Source organism: Neophocaena asiaeorientalis, unplaced genomic scaffold (assembly GCF_003031525.2).
Source record: "Neophocaena asiaeorientalis asiaeorientalis breed wild unplaced genomic scaffold, Neophocaena_asiaeorientalis_V1.1 scaffold676, whole genome shotgun sequence".
In the NCBI taxonomy this organism is placed as follows: domain Eukaryota; kingdom Metazoa; phylum Chordata; class Mammalia; order Artiodactyla; family Phocoenidae; genus Neophocaena; species Neophocaena asiaeorientalis.
In genome coordinates, this window is record NW_020173914.1 from 513,010 (window position 1) to 532,566 (window position 19,557).

Here is a 19,557-nt window from a genome sequence, read left to right on the forward strand (position 1 = left end):
ACATCTCCCAAGGTTTTTAGAGAAATATCAGTGTGAAATGAGAACTTCTAAGAATGAATAGAACAACTGAGTATCATCCCCTACCATTTAAAAAAGCATATTCTTTGCTTGGGGGTGGGGGCGAATATACCTGAACATTTTTCCTCTCAAGTAAACTTTACAAAGTTTTTCATATATACCACATTATAGTTCTTAGGGTTTTATTCATATTTGAATAACATAGTAATTTTTAGTTCTATGGAGTGATCATTTCAAATTTTGTAATGCTATTTTTTATAAACATTTAAAATATAAAGATTAGAAATAGATTAAAACAAATCCTTTCAATAGCTCATCTTCCTCGGCCACTAATTGGAGAAGAATAGAGAATGTGACCTTTTAAAGACCGTATGGCTTCATTCTCCTAATCCTACTACCAGCATAGACTTACATTAATAAAATGCCAAATATCTGCATGCAAAGTAGAAAATTGATTAATCTCATGTAAATACCAAAGAGCTAGACATTTAACAGCACATACTAAAATAGGTCTATGCTTTTAACTTAGAAATAGTCACGTTAAGATGATATTTAGTTATTGGGTTGGCCAATGTTATGGGAAAACCCCAAACAAACTTTTTGGCCAAGCCGATATTTAATGAGACGGTATGTATTTGTGATTTGGATCTAAGATATAGGGGAAAAAATCTAATTGATAGCCTCTCTCATATATGGATAGAATGGATTTAGAATTTAATATGTAGAATTATTCATTTTATACAGGAAGAGAAACTGGAGTCTCATTTACAAAACCTGTCCACTCTTATGGCACCAACATACAAGAAACTTGCACCTGATGCATATAATAATCAGGTAAGTTTAAACAGTTATTGACAATGATTAGAACACTTTACTTACTCATTATTGATGGCCTATCTTTCCAAAGATATTTTTGAAGCAACAATTTTCCTTTATTTTTCTAACTTTTTCTCTTCCTAATTGTTGAAACCACTGCAGTGTTCTGTTTTTGATATATGAATATTTGATATATGAAAATTACACCATCCAAAAGAGTATATTTTTGGTCTTTTAATCTGTAAAGATAATGAGCTTTTAAGGCTCACAAGCTATTTTACCTACTAATCTTGTTCTCATATGGATAATTTTATCTCTGTAAGCAGACTTTAGTGATTAATTGCAATTATATAGCTCATACTATAGGTTCTAACCACCTGTTAACTGTTTCCACAGCAAGTCTATACATGTAAAGCTATGGGTGTACTACTTTGTAAGTGTATATACATGTGTCGAGATATGTCAGATTTTGCTAGATTTTTCCTTTTTCTTTTTCCTTTCCTATTTTCTAAGTGTGTGCTGGGTTATACCTATATGGAAGGCCAGGTGATTTGTTCAGAAATGCTCGTGAAGGAGGCAAAAGACCGTGAAGTCTACACTGTTTCAGTAACATCAACAGCAAAAGCACTAAATGAAAGCCTGTTATGAACCAGATGCTGTGTTTAGTCACTGTGGACATTAAGATGAGCAATGCAGATTCTCTGTCCTTACAAAACTCCTTCCTTAGAGGAGACAGAGATATGTAAAATGCCAGCTATAGAAAAACATGATAACAGCTGGGATAGAAGTATGCACATTTCTGAAGAAACAAAAAGGTTCTCCCTGAAAGTAGAGATGTAAGGTCACAAATGGCCTTGGAGGCCATACAAAGATCTTTGAACTTTATCTTATAGGTAAGAGGCCTACCACTGGGGTGTTCTAAGTGTATATTGGGGACGGTGAGGGTGAAGTGATTTAACTTGAAAAGGTCACTCAAGCCAAATAAATGAAATACAGCTTAGATTATAGAAGATTAAATTAGAGAAGTAAGCTATTGCAATCACTGGGCAAGAGACGTTAAGGTCCTAATTTAACGAAATAGCAGTAGTGATAGAGAAAATGAAATAAGTATGTGAAATATTTGGTGGAACTTATAAACTTAGTGACCAATCAGATTTGAGAACGAGCAAAAGAGAGAATTTGAGGGTCCACCAAATTTCTGGCTTGGACAGATGGTTGTATTAGTATTAGGAATCAGTGAGGAAAAGTAAGTTTGGAGGAGATAAGGAGAAGATGACAAATTTCATTTTGGACATGCTAGGTTTGACATACTTCTAGGATATTTAAAAGAAAAATCGGGAGAAAAATCCAGGTTAGCACTGTGATTTGGGAATTATCAAAATGCAGGAAGTAGTTAGTAGTAAATACAATTTTTCAGAGTGAAAATTACAAAGAGGAGAAGGGGCTAATGATTTTAATATTTAACATTTTAGGGGTGAGTGGGGGAAGAGAAACCAGTGAAGGAAGGACTGGGGGTAGGAGCAATGGAATAGGAGAGGTTAAAGATTTAAGAGGAAGAGGAAGATTGATAGATGGAGGAAAGCTTGAGGTGATGAGAAGGTATTCAGAACAGAGTACACAGCAGTATGGGTATGGGAAAGCATGAAGTATGACACATTTTGCAAACATTGTCATTTACTTAATAATGTTAAAGACTCTATAAGGGGACTAGATTTGTCTACATAGCAGAGACAGGGCACCAATTCTAGTCAACAATTTAGGTATTCTTGTTTCCATTGTGGACATTTTCCCCAAACCTCAATTTTTTTTTTTTTAAGTGGGAGCAAAGGAGGCAACTTTAATAATGACTGTCTCTTTATAAGTTGTTTTATGTCACAACCTAGATATTTAGAGATATATGTTAATGTCTATGAAAATTATTTTAAATGCTATTAATAACAGTGGGGTTAATATTGTTATTTTTACAACCTTACCTATTTTAATCAGTGTCACAGAAAAGTATAAGGAATGGTTTGCTACCGTTGTAAAATAATTCTGGTGAGCAAAATAATAAATCAAGCTATAAAAAGAAAAAAATAAATTGAGTCTATGTTGCTAGATTTCAAGTTTGGCCATTTTCTGTTGAGTGAATATTTTATAGGGGATATTAATCAAATGGCTTTAACTGGGGAAAGGAACAGAACAACAAGCATTGATGTTCTTACTCCTTTGATTCCTATTATAGACCGTCTCATACAAACTTGATTATCTAAGCATTTATATTCTACACTATTACTTTTTGTTTGGAGTATTTTATGCATTTCCTGAACCTGGAATATCTAAAATATGAAGGTACCCCAAGTTTTTAAGTTATAACAAGATGATTAGGTATAATTCCTTAGATGTGTTTTAATATTTGTATATGAGTAAATGTGTAAATAGATACACTAAACAATTGGCATGAAGTTTCAGTTAAGCAAGATGAATAAGGTCGACAGATCTGCTGTACAATCGTACCTATAGTCAACGATAATGTACATTTAAAAATTTGTTAAAAGTGTAGCTCTCATGTTAAGTGTTCTTACCACAATAAAATAAAATTTAAATACATACATACATTCATACATTAAAAAATAAATATAATGTCTATATAAACTAAATCAACTAATGGCTAAGAACGAATAAGGTGTTTTTTATATTGCATGGTAGGTACTACTGGAAAGTTTATCCATATGTCTTAACATGGTTTAGAGACCCCAGAAAACAGCCACGTGAACTTTTCCTACAGTATACATAACACATCAAGGTTATAGGTGCTGTGGAAGTCTACTATTTGGTATTTGCCTCCTTCCCCCAACTGAATATAGTACCTTTATTTCTCATATATGAATGTTCTTCTTTGCTTTGTTCCTTGATTTCATAAAGTCTTATTGCTGAAGTTAAGCTTCATTGGGTCTTCACAGCATTTCTTCTGTTAGCTCCATGGAATTAGAATATAGGTTTTCTTAACTTAAATATCCTTTATATCTATCCAGTAGAGTTATATTTCTCTATCTTTTCTATGGTTATCGTACCATTAAACTTTAGGACTGAATTAGCAGGCTCAAATCTCAAAATCATGTGCTTTCGTCATGTGTGGAGATGATGACATTTTAAACCAAGAAAACTTTCTTTGACAATGGAAATATTTTCTGTCTACACTGTTCAGAACGGTAGTTACTAGCTGCATGTGGTTACTGAACACTTGATATGTGGTTAGTGCAATTGAGTTAATGAACTTTTCATTTTAATTAATTTAAATTTAAATTGCTACATGTGGGGAGTAGCTGCCGTATTGAACAGCACAGATTTACACCATCAGAGAGCCATGCACTTAGAACTGTCTTCCAGACATAGAGATAAATTTCCAGTAATCCATTCACAGACCCCTGCATGGTATTTCTTATGAGATAGCATGAGTCTAAGGACCAGCTAGATTTTGTATACATTTTTATTCAAGGAACAGAATAAAGCTAACTAGATCACATCATCGCACAATATTATTACACTAATATATGTGTAATTAGAGTCCCAAAAGGAGGACAGAAAAATATTTTTAAGTATAATCACCATTTTTCAAATTTGTTCAAAACTATAAACCCATTCATCCCAGAAGCTCAGCAAGCCCCAAATGGTACCGGGGTGGGGGGGGGGAGATATTAAGAAACTATATAAAATTGCATTAAAATCAACTTGCTTACAGTGATTAAGAGAAAATGTGAAAAGTAGATGGGGGAAAAAATACATTACTTATAGGGAAAAAAATGGATGACACACACACAAGACTTAAAGTCTGAGAAAGATGCAAGAAAAAAGAGGAAAACCAACCTTAAAGTACAGAAAGAAAGAAAAAAAAAGACTATCAATCTACAAATCTATAACCAGTAAAAACAACTCTCAAAAGTGAAGGCAAAAATAAAGATTTTTTTTTTCAGGCATACAAAAGCTGAAATAATTTACCACCACCGGCAGACTAAAACTTCAAAAATGTTAAAGGAAGCCCTCTGATAGAAAGAAAAATGATACGATAGAAATCTAGATTGGCAAAAAGGAATGAAAACATCATAAATAGTAGATATGCGAGTAAAAAGACTTTTTCCCCTTATTAGAAAATTTCTTTACAAGATAGTTTATTTTAAAATATATTAAAAATGTAATTTAAGGTTTATAACATATAAAAATAGCACAGAGGCTTGGGGATTGGAAGTATACTGTTGTAAGATTCTTATGTCATATATGGATGGAATGGTATATTACTTGAATATAGACTGTACACTACACTGTAAACCTTAAAGCAGGCAGCCACTAACAAAAAATGTATAACTAATCCCCCAGTAAAGAGATGAGAATGGAATTAATCCCAAAACATATTTTAAAATATGGAACTAAAAGAAAACTAAAACAAAACAAATAGCAAATGGTATATTTAATCCCAGCCATATCAAAAACCACATTAAATATAAATTTTTTTAACACTCCCAATTAAAAGGCAGAGCTTGTGATATTGAATAATCACATTGATACAGAACAATTGTGATATTTAAAAAAGCAAGAACCAAGAAATACCATGCTTGGGCTTCCCTGGTGGTGCAGGGGTTGAGAGTCCGCCTGCCGATGCAGGGGACACGGGTTCATGCCCCGGTCTGGGAAGATCCCAGATGCCACAGAGCGTCTAGGCCCGTGAGCCATGGCCGCTGAGCCTGCGCGTCCGGAGCCTGTGCTCCACAACGGGAGAGGCCACAACAGTGAGAGGCCCGTGTACTGCCAAAAAAAAAAAAAAAGAAAGAAAAAAGAAATACCGTGCTAATGTCAATCAGAAGAAAGCTGGAGTGATATTAATAGCAAAGTAGATTTCATAGCAAAGAATATTATAAAGAGGGTCATTTTATAATGATAAAAAGGTCAGTTTAGCAAGAGAATATGATGATCCTAACTATGCATCTAATAATAGCTTTAAATTTTATTAAACAAAAACTGATACAACTAAAAACAAACAAAGCTACAGATAGAGTTAGTTTTCAATATATCTCTCTCAAACCATTAGAACAAGTAGACAGAAAATTAGTAAAGGAACAGAAGACTTGAACAACACTTTTAACGAAATTGATGTTATGTATAGAACTCCCCATGCAATGACAGAATTAACATTATTTTCAAATATACAAGGATGATTTACTAAGATAGTTTATATTCTGGGTCATGAAACAAGTATTGATAAATTTAAAAGCCAAAAAATATGTTCTCTGATCACAATGAAATTAAATTGAAAATCTGTACCAGAAGGATACCTACAAAATCCCTAAATATCTGGAAACTTAGCGACTTATTTCTAAATGACCTATGGGCCAAAGAATAAATCACAAGGGAGAAAGTATTTCAAACTGAATGAAGATGAAGATGTGACACTGAAATTCGTGGGATGCAGCTATGAAGCTTACTTAGAGAAAGATTTATAGCATTGAACATTTATATCAGAAATGTTATATAAAGTCTCAAATCAATGATCTATGTTTATATCCTATGAAGCTTGGAAAAAGAGAACTTTAGCCATATAAAAGGCAGAAAGGGGGCTTCCCTGGTGGCGCAGTGGTTGAGAGTCCGCCTGCCGATGCAGGGGACACGGGTTCGTGCCCCGGTCCGGGAAGATCCCACATGCCGCGGAGCGGCTGGGCCCGTGAGCCACGGCCGCTGAGCCTGCGCGTCTGGAGCCTGTGCTCCGCAAACGGGAGAGGCCACAACAGTGAGAGGCCCGCGTACCGCAACAAAAGCTAGTACTTTTAGTCAATTTGTTCAAGAACAAATGAGAAGGTACAAATTGTCAATATCAAGAATTAAAGATGAGACACCATTACATATCCTACAGATGGTAAAAGAATAAGAATGAAAACATTATTAAAATTTTATGAAAAGAAATGACTTAGATGAAATGGGCAAAGTCCTTGAAAGGCACAAATTACTGAAGCTTACTAAAGAAAAAGTACCATGAATAGTCCTATATCTATTTAAAAATTGAATTTGTAATTAAAAACTTTCCCAAAAAGAAAACTCCAGGCCCAGATGATTTCCCTTCCAAATTTCACTCATTATTTAAGAAAGAAAGAATAGTTCAGTGGAAACTCTTCTAGACAGTAGCAAAGGAGTAAATACTTCCCAACTCATCCTATAAGGCTGGAAATATCCTGGTACTAAAATCAGACAAGGGCATTAAAGAAAAAGTAAAGTCCAATGATCTTCATGAATATTGATGTGAAAATTCTTAACAAAATTTCATCTAAATACATCCAACGATGTGTAAAAGGGATAATATATTATGATCAAATGGAGTTTATTTCAGGAGCAGCTGGTTCATTTAACACTCAAAGATCAATCAGCGTGATTCACCATATTAACCAACATAATGGGGAAAACTATCTCAATAGATAGAGAAAAAGCATTTGACAAACTTTAACATCTATAGAAGGAAACTTTCTCAGCCTGATAAAGGGCATAGATGAAAAACCTAAAACTAACATCACACATAATGGTGAAAGAACTAAAGTGTTTAGTGTTTTTATGGTAAAGCAGCAAGTTAAAGAAGCATTTCATTCCTTAACTTGCTCAGCTAGGTGGAACTGTAATTTCTTTGCTCCATTTTGTGACATGAAACTTTTTAATGCTATTTTATTGTGATGGGATCATGCCTATTACCTAAGGTAGGCTTTGCCATCTGTGAAAACTCAGTAAATGGAAAGCTAAATTTTTTTAAAAAACACATTATACATTGGGAACAAGAAAAGCATGTCCATTCTCACCACTTCTAGTTAACATCTTTTTTTTTTAACTTCTCAAGTAGGTTTTACTATTTGTTGAAGATGTTTTCTGTGCCATATTTATAAACATAAATTTAATATACAATTGTCATACAATAATAAAAATACTTTTTATCAAATGAATGTTTGCTTAAGAAAATTCAAGGGATGTTTTCAAGAATAGTTCTCATCTTGCCAGCAAGCTTTTTGTGACAACCTAATTTTTTAAATTGAGGTATAGTTGATTTACAGTATTATATATTTCGCATGTACAACATAATGATTCACAATTGTTAAAGATTATACTCCATTTATAATTATTATAAAATGTTGGCCATATTCCTTGTGCTGTATAATATATCCTTGTATCTTATTCTATTGAACATCTACCTGGAAATTTTAGACCATGAAATAGGCAAGAAAAAGAAAATAAAAAGGATACAGATTGAATATGAAGAAATAAAACTATCCTTATTTGCAGACAACATGTGTGTGGAAAGTCCCAAAGAGTCTACCAAAAAACTTCCTAGAACTAATAAATGGTTTAGCACAGTTGCAAAATACAAAAATCGATTGTATTTCTCTATACTAGCAATAAACCATTAAAAATTGAAATGATAACCAATAACAATTAAAATAGCATCAAAAATATGAAATTCTTAATATATATCTAACAAAAATGTACAAGACCTGTGCACTGAAAACTACAAAACATTTCTGAAATTATAAAAGACCTAAATAACTGGAACGATATACCATGTTCATGGATCACAAGACTAAGTATTATTAAGATTTCAGTTTTCCCCAAATTAATCAATGGATTCAGTACATGACCTATCAAAATCTCACCAGGTGTTCTGAAGGAATTGACAAGGTGATTCTAAAATAAATAAAAATGTAAAGAACCTGTAATAGTCAAACTTTTTTTTTAAAGAACAGAATTTGAATACCTATACTCCCTGATTTCAAGATTTACTACAAATCCACATTTACTAGTAATCAAGACAGTTGATTATTGGCATATACACACATACATACACACACACACCAGCACACCATTACATAACAAAAGATCAGGAGAGTCTGGAAATAGATTCAACATGTATGGTCAATTGATTTTCAACAAAGGCAATTCAATGAGATAAGTGTAAACTTTTTACCCAGCAGTGTTTGAACAGTTGGATATCCATATGGAAAAAAATTTTGACTCTTAATCTCACACCCTATGTAAAAATCAACTCAAAATGGATTTATTTATGTAAAATTCTAGAAAATGCAAACTACAATAATCTCTAGTGACAGAAAGCAGATCGGTAGTTGCCTGGGAACAAAGTGGGAAGCATGAATTATAAAGAGGCGTGAGGAAACTTATGGGAATGATAGATATGTACATTATTTTGATTGTGGTAGTGGTTTCATGTATGTATATGTATGTGTGTGTGTATATATATATATAATCAAATAGTATAATAAACAGCATATATTTAAAGTGTAAGTAAATTATATCTCAGTAACACTATTAAATAACTTTACTGTGTCAAGGCATTTGCTCTATTTTGTGTCATTCCATTGTATTTGGGGATATAAAATATAATACTAAGGAACCTTTTTGACCTGCTCAGTACACAGGTCCTGTACTTTTTTGTCAAATGTGTGCCTAAAGATTTGAAATGCCTAAGTACTTCCCCAGTCACACACTCGCTTCCGTCTTTCAGATTGAATATGAACACAGAGCACCAGAGTGCCGTCTGGGTCTGAAGGAAGGCCGTCCATTCTCAGGGGTCACTGCATGTTTGGACTTCTGCGCTCATGCCCATAGAGACTTGCACAACATGCAGAATGGCAGCACATTGGTAAGTGGTGCTGAGGAGAGGTTAGCAGCATGTCCTGTTGAAGAGTAGAGGATTGGAAGTTAGCAGCATTTAGAGTAATACGTTTTCTGCCGGTGTCCCTGCAAAGAACAGTGTTTTCATGAATGATTGCTATTGCAAGGTGACCTTGTTTTGCATAACTAGTACTCTCATAACAGGTTGGCATGTCACATTATTGGAAAACTGTACTGACAAGCATGTGAAAATCATAGAAATTCTTGGGCTTCCCTGGTGGCGCAGTGGTTGGGAGTCCGCCTGCCGATGCAGGGGACGCGGGTTCGTGCCCCGGTCCGGGAAGATCCCACATGCCGCGGAGCGGCTGGGCCCGTGAGCCATGGCCGCTGAGCCTGCGCGTCCGGAGCCTGTGCTCCGCAACGGGAGAGGCCACAACAGTGAAAGGCCCGCATACCGCAAAAAAAAAAAAAAAAAACCATGGAAATTCTTGGTGCTAATCTAAACCAGTGACTAAGCCTCTCCAGCTACAATCAGATGCCCAAAAAAATTCTTTCAAAATTCACTGTCAGATATCTAGTAGGTTATAATCAGTTAAGCAAAAAGCCATATACGAGCTAAGGTACCAGTCCAGCCTGCAGAGAAAAGTATAAATGAAAAATGCATCGTCGATGTCACACCAACTACTACAGAAGGTTCAAAGTGCAAAAGAACCCGTTGTAACTACATATTACAGTGGGTAAAATGGATTGGTCCTTGTATTTGAAGGCTTTGGTAAGGGGAGAAAATGGATCCATCTTAGTGGGGGAGCAGTGTTGCGTACCATCAAAACCCAGGGTGTGGCCTTGCACCTAAAGAGATGACTCAGAGTGGAGATAAAGAATGAAAAAGCTCAAGTACAGAAACTATAAATTAATCAATCTATGAGTTATCAACATGGATACAGGTGTAATTGAGGAAGATGACCAATGAGACCTAACATGGAAAATAGAAGGCAGGCACTATAGTTAAATTATAGTGTAGAAAAGAATTCAGAGAGATAGTAGGCAGTAGTGGAATTAATTCAAGGAATCTGGTGTGAAATTTTTGTTGAGAAACAAAGAAGGTATTGGTTTAATGGTCTAGAGCAGGGGCTGGAAAAGTTTTCTGTTAAAAGCTTTGCAAGCCACATAGGATCTTTGTCATATTCTTTGTTTGGGATTTTTTTCAATAAAAAGTTCTTTAAAAAAAAACATTCTTAGTTCACTGGCCATACAAAAACAGACTGCAAGGCAGTTTGGCCACAGGCCCTAGTTTGCTGATTTCTGATTCAGGAGAACAAACATGAGACTTATCATCCACAATATCTAACACCATCACTCACCAGGTATTGAACACCTGCTCGTCATTTGGAGGCTCTGCTAGATTCTGGGAAGTAGAAGAAATAAATGATAGCTGGAGCTACAGTAGGTCTTGAAGATAACCAGGTTTCTCTCCAGCAAGGTGATGGAGAGTGGGCAGAGGATGAGAAAGTTTTTGATTGAAGGGGAATTTGTCTCTGATAGGTCTGTGAGGTTCTGTGAGGTGAAATGGAAAGCAGCACTAGAGAGGTAGAAGCGAGTAGGGATAAATTGTGGGAAAAGGTTACAAGTGCTCAGAGGCAAGGATTTGGGAAGACTTATGTGTACGAAGTGAAATGCTCATTTTAATACCATTGCATGTTAAACTTACTTATAAAGGTAAATCTAATGTAATCATCACATTCCTTTCAAGAGTATCTTTCAATGATTTTGTATTACCTTGGGTTTTAAATAACTGTGGTCGCATTTTCTCCGTTAATTAAAAACACTAAATACTAAAAGCTAGTATTTTAAAACCAACAAACAATCTTTCATCAAAGCCAATGTGATTGTGGCCAACAAAAGGAATAAAGTACCATCAAATTATCAAAGCAGCAGAGGTAGCTTTTTTTTTTTCTTTTCAGAAGAGAAATGAGTGAGAAGAGAAACAGTAAGTTAGATTTCATAAAGTACAGAGGAGGGAAAAGAAAGGTAGAAGCAGTGTTAACTTAAATATTACCTGTATCAATCAAATCTTCAATTTTACATTATTTAGATTTCACTTTGGTATCCTGTGGAAATTTCTTAAACACAGTTAAGGAGAGTTAGCTGTGAGGAAAGATGTGAAATCTCTTTGTGTACAAAGTATGAGATGAGGCAAATGTGATGTTACCAAAAGCAGAGGAAGTCATTTGGTAGAGGAAACTTGTAGCTTCTTTTTGAAGCTTCTTCCCTTAGTCAGAAATGTATGTGAAGAACAGTGTCACTGCAGGTAACGGTTCCTGATAGATTCCAAAAAAAAAAAATGTCAACATGAACTTGTTTATCTTGATGTACATTTTGATGCAATTTTCATTAATAACAGACAATCATGGTTTTATGGTAACAAACCAATCTGGTCCACTAGGCCAGCACCACAAATGTAAATACTGAGAAGGGAAAACACACGCACACACACACCAGCTGTCATCTGGACTGAAACTGAGTCTGTGCTGTCTTATTTCCCTGCCAGGTATGCACCCTCACTAGAGAAGACAATCGAGAAATTGGAGGAAAACCTGAGGATGAGCAGCTCCACGTTCTGCCTCTCTACAAAGTCTCTGATGTGGATGAGTTTGGGAGTGTAGAAGCTCAGGAGGAGAAAAAACGAAATGGTGCCATTCAGGTACTGAGTTCTTTTCGACGGAAAGTCAGGATGTTAGCAGAGCCAGTCAAGACATGCCGACAAAGGAAACTAGAAGCCAAGAAAGCTGCAGCTGAAAAGCTTTCCTCTTTGGAGAGCAGCACAAATAAGAATGAAAAGGAAAAGTCAGCCTCCTCTCGTACCAAACAGATTGAAACTGGAAGCCAGGTGAAACAATTGGCAGGTAAATTTAATGTGAAGCACTGTATGTTACGTGACACGTGTTTTAAAAACGAACATTGTTAACTTTGGAAGGTTATGTTCAATCACGGTCTTAGTTCTGTACTAGAATTTTCTCTAAAGTAGCAAGGCCCAGGCTTTGTTCTTGGAGACGGTAGTGAGGTGTTGCATCAGCCCCAGTGTGAGGGAGAAGTTCGGATTTTATTCTATAATAAATGGCAAAGTTTTATGGTAAGTGATATGGTGAAATTAGTGTTAATCCATCAATGACAGACAAGCCAAATTAGAGGTAGAGGAACTAATAGTTTGGAGATTGATGCAGTAAACCAAGAGTGAGGTAATAAGAGCTTGAGTTTTGGTGGTAGCAGTGAAGATATAGCAAGAGATGACAGAAGCGAATTCTTCCAAAATGAGTATCAATACAATGGTGACAAACCATTAGAATGAAGGAGAAAAAATATTTAAGGATGACTCCAAAGTTATAAGCCTAGATAATTAAAACAGTACTATTTATTGAGGTAAGTTTGAAAATAAGATTTATGAGGGAAGGCCAGGAGAGTAAGATACCTTTCTTTAGCCATGTTGAGGCTGAGGTGTACCAGGGGAATCCACATATAGCTCTTAAAAAGCTTTTACCCATCAAAATAGATCACATCTGTAGTAGTAGCAATAGAGCATTATTTATCAATGCTAGTAGATATTCTGTTTCTTGCTTTGTCTGTAGTTAATACTCTAGAAGGAGAAATCATACAATGTGATGTCCATATCCAAATTTCAGAGATGGTATTGGCCTAGCTATTAACAAAAGAAAAATGCATGTCTTTTGCATTAGTATAATGCTCTGCTTAGAACCAACCGTCTTTGCTTCACAAAGTCAAATCTCCCTACTGATTGATTTTGCAGCTCAAGGATAAAACTAATTTAGAAAAATATGTCAAAGATGTTTAATAAACATTTGTTGATTGGTTGACTTACACTAAGAGAAGTAAATCCTATCCACTCCCTGATATCTCTTTTAAGTTAGCTATAAAGTACAATCAGTTAGAACTTTGTGTCTAGTTCCTTCTAACTGGCCTCTGCAGTGATTGTTTCAGTTCTCAGGACTGCCATTGCGGCTCCATTTATCTGTTCTCATCTCATATTACTCTTTCTTTTAAGTGTGGTCATGAAACAGAAGTATGACTTTTAAAAGTTTCATTTACAAAGCTGAAAGTTCCTTTAAAGTTGTATCTACAGCTGTGTTAATTTCCTTCCTGGAAAGCACGCTAATGAAATAGGGTTTGCCAATTGTATAAGGTGCTTTGGGTATTTAAATGAATGTCGTTCTTTTTCTCATAGCACTGCTGAATCTTCCATAACAAATTTTTTGCTACATTACCTATTTAACATACTTGATTGCATGCCAGGCAATGGAGAAATAAAGTAAAATAAGACATGGTCCTTTCCCTCAAGGGAATACTTTGCAGTGAGGTGAGGAGGGGACTAAAAATGGATAATTCCAGTACATTATGACTGTTGCTTTATCTGACTGATGTTTGCAGTGGCTATGACGAAGTATTACAAAAGCACTAGAAGTTGGGTTTATAGACGGCTTCCTTGAGGAAGGCATAACTGTGTCAAGGAAGGGCAGGGAGATGGCAGGGCACTTCAAGTAGAGAGTGTGGCTTGATCAAACGCGCAGAAGCTCCAGAGAACACGACGCTCTCAGTGGAATGGCTTTTGGATGTTTTATTACATTTTTCACCATTTACCAAAATGTACTGCTGTGTGCTCTGCCATTTTATTTCTAATGCTTTAGACACAAAAAATTACGCCAGACGGTGATTAGAGAGCTCTGACATTGCTCTTGTCCTCGTGTGAGGGGTGTTGCATAATTCTACTGATGGTTCTCACATACATGTAGGCATCCTCCCTAGTTCTCATAAAGTGCTGATCAAGCATGTTTGTCCTCGCTCTCTCTTATCCTGTCCACAGAACTTCTGCGACTTTCAGGACCAGTCATACAGCAGCCCCAGCCCCAACTGCAGAAGCAGCTTCCACAGCCACAGAAGCAGCCACCACAGCTGCAGCAGCCACATCACCCCTTCACTGATAACCCTCAGTCAGAGTCTGTCAGCTCTTACACTTCTTCTGGATCCACCAGTCTATACACAAGAAGGCCCAATCCAGTTAGTCCTTATCCAAGCTCTTCACACACTTCAGATATTTATGGAGGCGCCAACCCCATGAACCTCTATTCCACCTCATCCCAAGCTGCAGGTTCATATTTGAATTCTTCTAATCCCATGAGCCCCTACCCTGGGCTTTTGAATCAGAATAACCAATATCCATCATCATATCAATGCAATGGAAACATATCAATGGACAAGTGCTCCCAATATCTGGGTTCCTATTCTCCCCAGTCTCAGCCCATGGATCTATACAGGTATCCAAACCAAGATCCTCTGTCTAAGCTAAATCTACCACCCATCCATACGCTTTACCAGCCAAGGTTCGGAAATAGCCAGAGTTTTACTTCTAAGTACTTAGGTTACGGAAACCAAAATATACAAGGAGATACCTTCAGCAGTTGTACTCTTAGACCAAATGTACACCATGTAGGTACATTTCCTCCTTATTCCGCTCATGAGATGGATGGCCACTTCATGGGGGCTGCCTCTCGATTACCACCCAATCTGAGCAATCCAAACACAGACTATAAAAATGGTGAGCATCACCCACCTTCTCATTTAATCCATAACTACGGTGCAGCTCCGAGCATGTTCAACAGCTCTCTTCATGCCCTGCATCTCCCAAGCAAGGAGAATGACGTGCTCTCCCACACGGCGAATGGGTTATCTAAGACGCTTCCAGGTCTTAACCATGATGGAGCTGCTTCTGTCCAAGAAGGCTTCCACAAAGTACACGACGCTGGCAGTCAGGAAAAGCAGGCTTGTGCTGCCGAGGACAATGACGAGGTCTGGTCTGATAGCGAGCAGAGCTTCCTGGACCCTGACATTGGGGGAGTGGCTGTGGCTCCGACTCATGGGTCCATTCTCATCGAGTGTGCAAAGCGCGAGCTGCACGCCACCACCCCTTTAAAGAATCCCAACAGGAATCACCCCACCAGGATCTCACTCGTCTTCTACCAGCACAAGAGCATGAATGAGCCGAAACATGGCTTGGCGCTCTGGGAAGCCAAAATGGCCGAGAAAGCCCGCGAGAAAGAGGAAGAGTGTGAAAAGTATGGCCCAGACTATGTGCCTCAGAAAACCCACGGCAAAAAAGTGAAACGGGAGCCCACTGAGCCGCATGAACCTGCCGAGCCCACGTACCTGCGCTTCATCAAGTCCCTTGCCGAAAGGACCATGTCCGTGACCACAGACTCCACAGTAACTACATCTCCATACGCCTTCACTAGGGTCACGGGGCCTTACAACAGATATATATGATGTCGCCCCTTGTGGTTACCTCATTTGAAAAGACCACAACCAATCTGTCCGTAGTGTAGTTCTCATGATGTGGGCAGTGGGGAAAGGACACAGTATTCCTGACAAATGTGGTGAGAGGAACCTCAGCTCACCAGCAAAGAAAGAGGTCATCTTACCATAGCACTTAATTTCCACTGACTCCTAAGTGGTCACAGATGGAATCTAGGCAAAAGACCAAAGCATTCTATGCAAAAAGAAGGTGGAGAAGAAAGTGTTCCACAATTTACATTTTTAAACACTGGTTCTATTATTGGACGAGATGATATTTAAATGTGATATTTTTCCCCCTTTACAGCTCTACACATCTGTGACCACTTTTAATAATACCAAGTTTGCATAGTCGTGGAACACAAATCAAACAAGTACTGTAGTATTACAGGGGCAGGAATCTTAAAATACCATCTGGTGCTGAATATACAATGTACTGAAATACTGGAATTATGGCTTTTTAACATGCAGTTTTTACTGTAATCTTAATATTAACTTTTATTTATCAAAATAGCTACAGGAACATAAATGAATAGACAGCAAAACACTGAATTTGTTTGGATGTTCTAAGAAATGGTGCTAAGAAAATGGTGTCTTTAACAGTTGAAAATTGATGCCTTTATATCATCAAGATGCTATCAGTGTACTGCAATGCCCTTGAATAATGGGGGTACCTTTTCATTCAAGTTTTTAATCATAATTACCTATTCTTACACAAGCTTAGTTTTTAAAATGTGGACATTTTAAAGGCCTCTGGATTTTGCTCATCCAGTGAAGTCCTTGTAGGACAATAAACATATATATGTACATATATATATATACACACAAATATGTATATGTGCACAAACATGTATATCTATAAATATTTTAAATGGTGTTTTAGAAGCACTTTGTCTACCTAAGCTTTGACAACTTGAACAATGCTAAGGTACTGAGACGTTTAAAAAAAAAAAAAGTTTACTTTCATTTTAGAATGCAAAGTTGATTTTTTTAAGGAAACAAAGCTTTTAAAATATTTTTGCTTTTAGCCATGCATCTGCTGATGAGCAATGTGTCCATTTTTATTACAGCCAGTTAAATCCAAAACGGGACTTATTGGATTCAAGGGAATACATTAGTCCACAAAACACATGTTTTCTGGTGCTCATCTCACATGCTATACTGTAAAACAGTTTTGTACAAAATTGTATGACAAGTTCATTGCTCAAATATGTAGAGTTTTAAGAATTTTCTGTTAACTGCAGGTAGTGATTAACCGCATGCTACAGACTCAACAAAGCTAGTTCACTTAAGCAATGCTATTTTATGGATCTGTACGCTCTTCAGCGCTGCCTTTGTGTTGATAATTGTACGTTGTGATGTTGTCATTTCTTAGCTTAAGTGTCCTCTTTACCAGGAAGATTGAGCAGACTGATGCCTGCATAAGATTAATAAACAGGGTTAGTTCCATGTGAATCTATTAATTAAAAGGAAAAAAAAAAACAGGCAGCTGGTTTGCTGTGGTGGTTTTAAATCATTAATTTGTATAAAGAAGTGAAAGATGTATAGTAAGTAAATTAAATTGTAAACAAAACTTTTTTAACGCAATGCTTTAGTATTTTAGTACTGTAAAAAGAAATTAAATATATATATATATATATATATGGATTTGAAGCAGCGTTCACATCATGATGGTGCTACTCAGCCTGCTATAAATATATCATAATGTGAGCTAAGAATTCATTAAAGGTTTGAGTGATGTTCCTATTTGTCATATACCTCAACACTAGTTTGGCAATAGGATATTGAACTGAGAGTGAAAGCTTATAGCATTGTGTACCATCATTTTTTTCCAAGTCTTTTTTTATTAAAAAAAAAAAAGCATACCTTTTTTCAATACTTGATTTCTTAGCAAGTATAACTTGAACTTCAACCTTTTGTTCTAAAAATTCAGGGATATTTCAGCTCATGTTCTCCTTATGCCAACATGTCACCTGTGTTTATGTAAAATTGTTGTAGGTTAATAAATATATTCTTTTTCAGGGATTTAACCCTTTTATTTTGAATCCCTCCTATTTTACTTGTATATGTCCTGATGTAACTAAAACTAATTTTGTAAATCTGTTGGCTCTTTTTATTGTAAAGAAAAGCATTTTAAGAGTTTGGAGAATCTTTTGACTGTTTCAAGCAGAAAAAAAAAATTACATGAAAATAGAATGCACTGAGCTGATAAAGGGAAAATTGTAAGGCAGGAGTTTGGCAAGTGACTGTTGGCTAGAGTCCTTAACTCTCTAAATAAAGATGTTTTGATCCTGTACCCAATACAGGCACAGATCCATGAGGACTTCTCTACACAAACAAAACACTTAGGGGGATGGTGTGCAATCAGCTGTACAATTATGTCTTAGTCTGTGTACATTTTTGCTTACTAACATTTCAAATAAATTCTTAATCAACAGAGGCCTTTGAGTTTTATTGGTCAAATCTTTATAACTTGGCTTTTGTCTTTTAAAAAAATGTCTCCAGTTTTTGGCTGTAACCAATTTACAGGCATTTCAAGAACATTTGTTTTGTATTTGTCAGACTGCATGATTTTAATATTTTGCATATACCGTATATCTCACCCCAAATATTTGATTACTTCATGCACATTTGTTGGTTTTGAGTCAGCCATCCCGATATGAGTGAATATTTGGTTTCTGTATCCTCCACTGTCATTTGTCAAACTGCTGGCCAACAAGAGCAGGAAGTATAGTTTGGGGGGTTGAGGAGAGGTTAGGTAGGGAAGAAGAGAGGAAATTGAGTGGCATATTGTAAATATCAGATCTATAATTGTAAATATCAAACCTGCCTCAGAATGAATGGAAAGCAGATCTCCAATTTGCTTATATAGGAATATCAGGTTGACTATATAGCCATACTTGAAAATGCTTCTGAGTGGTGTCAACTTTACTTGAATGAATTTTTCATCTTGATTGACGCACAGTGGTGTACAGTTCACTTCTAAAGCTAGTGGTTAACTTGTGTAGGAAACTTTTGCAGTTTGACACTAATATAATGAATTCTGTGTGCATTTTTCTACGCTTTTTTAAAAAACAGTTTCATTTTCATGAGATGTTTGGTTGTCTATAAAAATCTGAGGATGGTTATAAATACTGTAAGTATTGTAATGTTATGAATGCAGGTTATTTGAAAGCGTTTATTATTATATCATTCCTGATAACGCTATGTGAGTGTTTTTAATAAAATTTATATTTATTTAATGCACTCTAAGTATTGTCTTGTTGAAGTTTCTGTTTACTGCCTGAATTACTGCCACCTCGGTGAGGCAAAAGGGAATGAAAAGAAATTGCTTTTTTTAAAGATACTTTGTAGATGGTTATTCTATTTTTTTTTTTTTTTTTTTTTTTTTTGCGGTATGCGGGCCTCTCACTGTTGTGGCCTCTCCCGTTGCGGAGCACAGGCTCCGGACGCGCAGGCTCAGCGGCCATGGCTCACGGGCCCAGCCGCTCCGCGGCATGTGGGATCTTCCCGGACTGGGGCACGAACCCGCATCCCCTGCATCGGCAGGCGGACTCTCAACCACTGCACCACCAGGGAAGCCCGATGGTTATTCTTAATAGCAAACTATAAGGTAACATCGAAATAATTAAGGCCAAAATATTTCTCTAGTTATTCAACTTTGTTTTCAAGCCTACTAGTTAGCCTCTTCACGTTGCATGTGTAGCCAGTGTAAGTCAGGAGTGGTGTAACAGC

General features: G+C 36.4%; 1 protein-coding gene across 2 annotated transcripts in view; it reads left to right on the forward strand.

The window, feature by feature from the left end:
• TET2 (tet methylcytosine dioxygenase 2) overlaps positions 1-19,074 on the forward strand; it is a 130,669-nt gene extending 111,595 nt beyond the window's left edge. For both annotated transcript variants that reach the window (XM_024751888.1, XM_024751889.1), the window contains 4 exons: positions 763-852; positions 9,356-9,493; positions 12,014-12,368; positions 14,339-19,074. In XM_024751888.1, coding sequence (XP_024607656.1) covers positions 763-852; positions 9,356-9,493; positions 12,014-12,368; positions 14,339-15,795 — 2,040 coding nt within the window. In that variant the 3' untranslated portion in view covers positions 15,796-19,074. The remainder of the gene's footprint in view (positions 1-762; positions 853-9,355; positions 9,494-12,013; positions 12,369-14,338) is intronic.
• Positions 19,075-19,557: the final 483 nt, after the last annotated feature.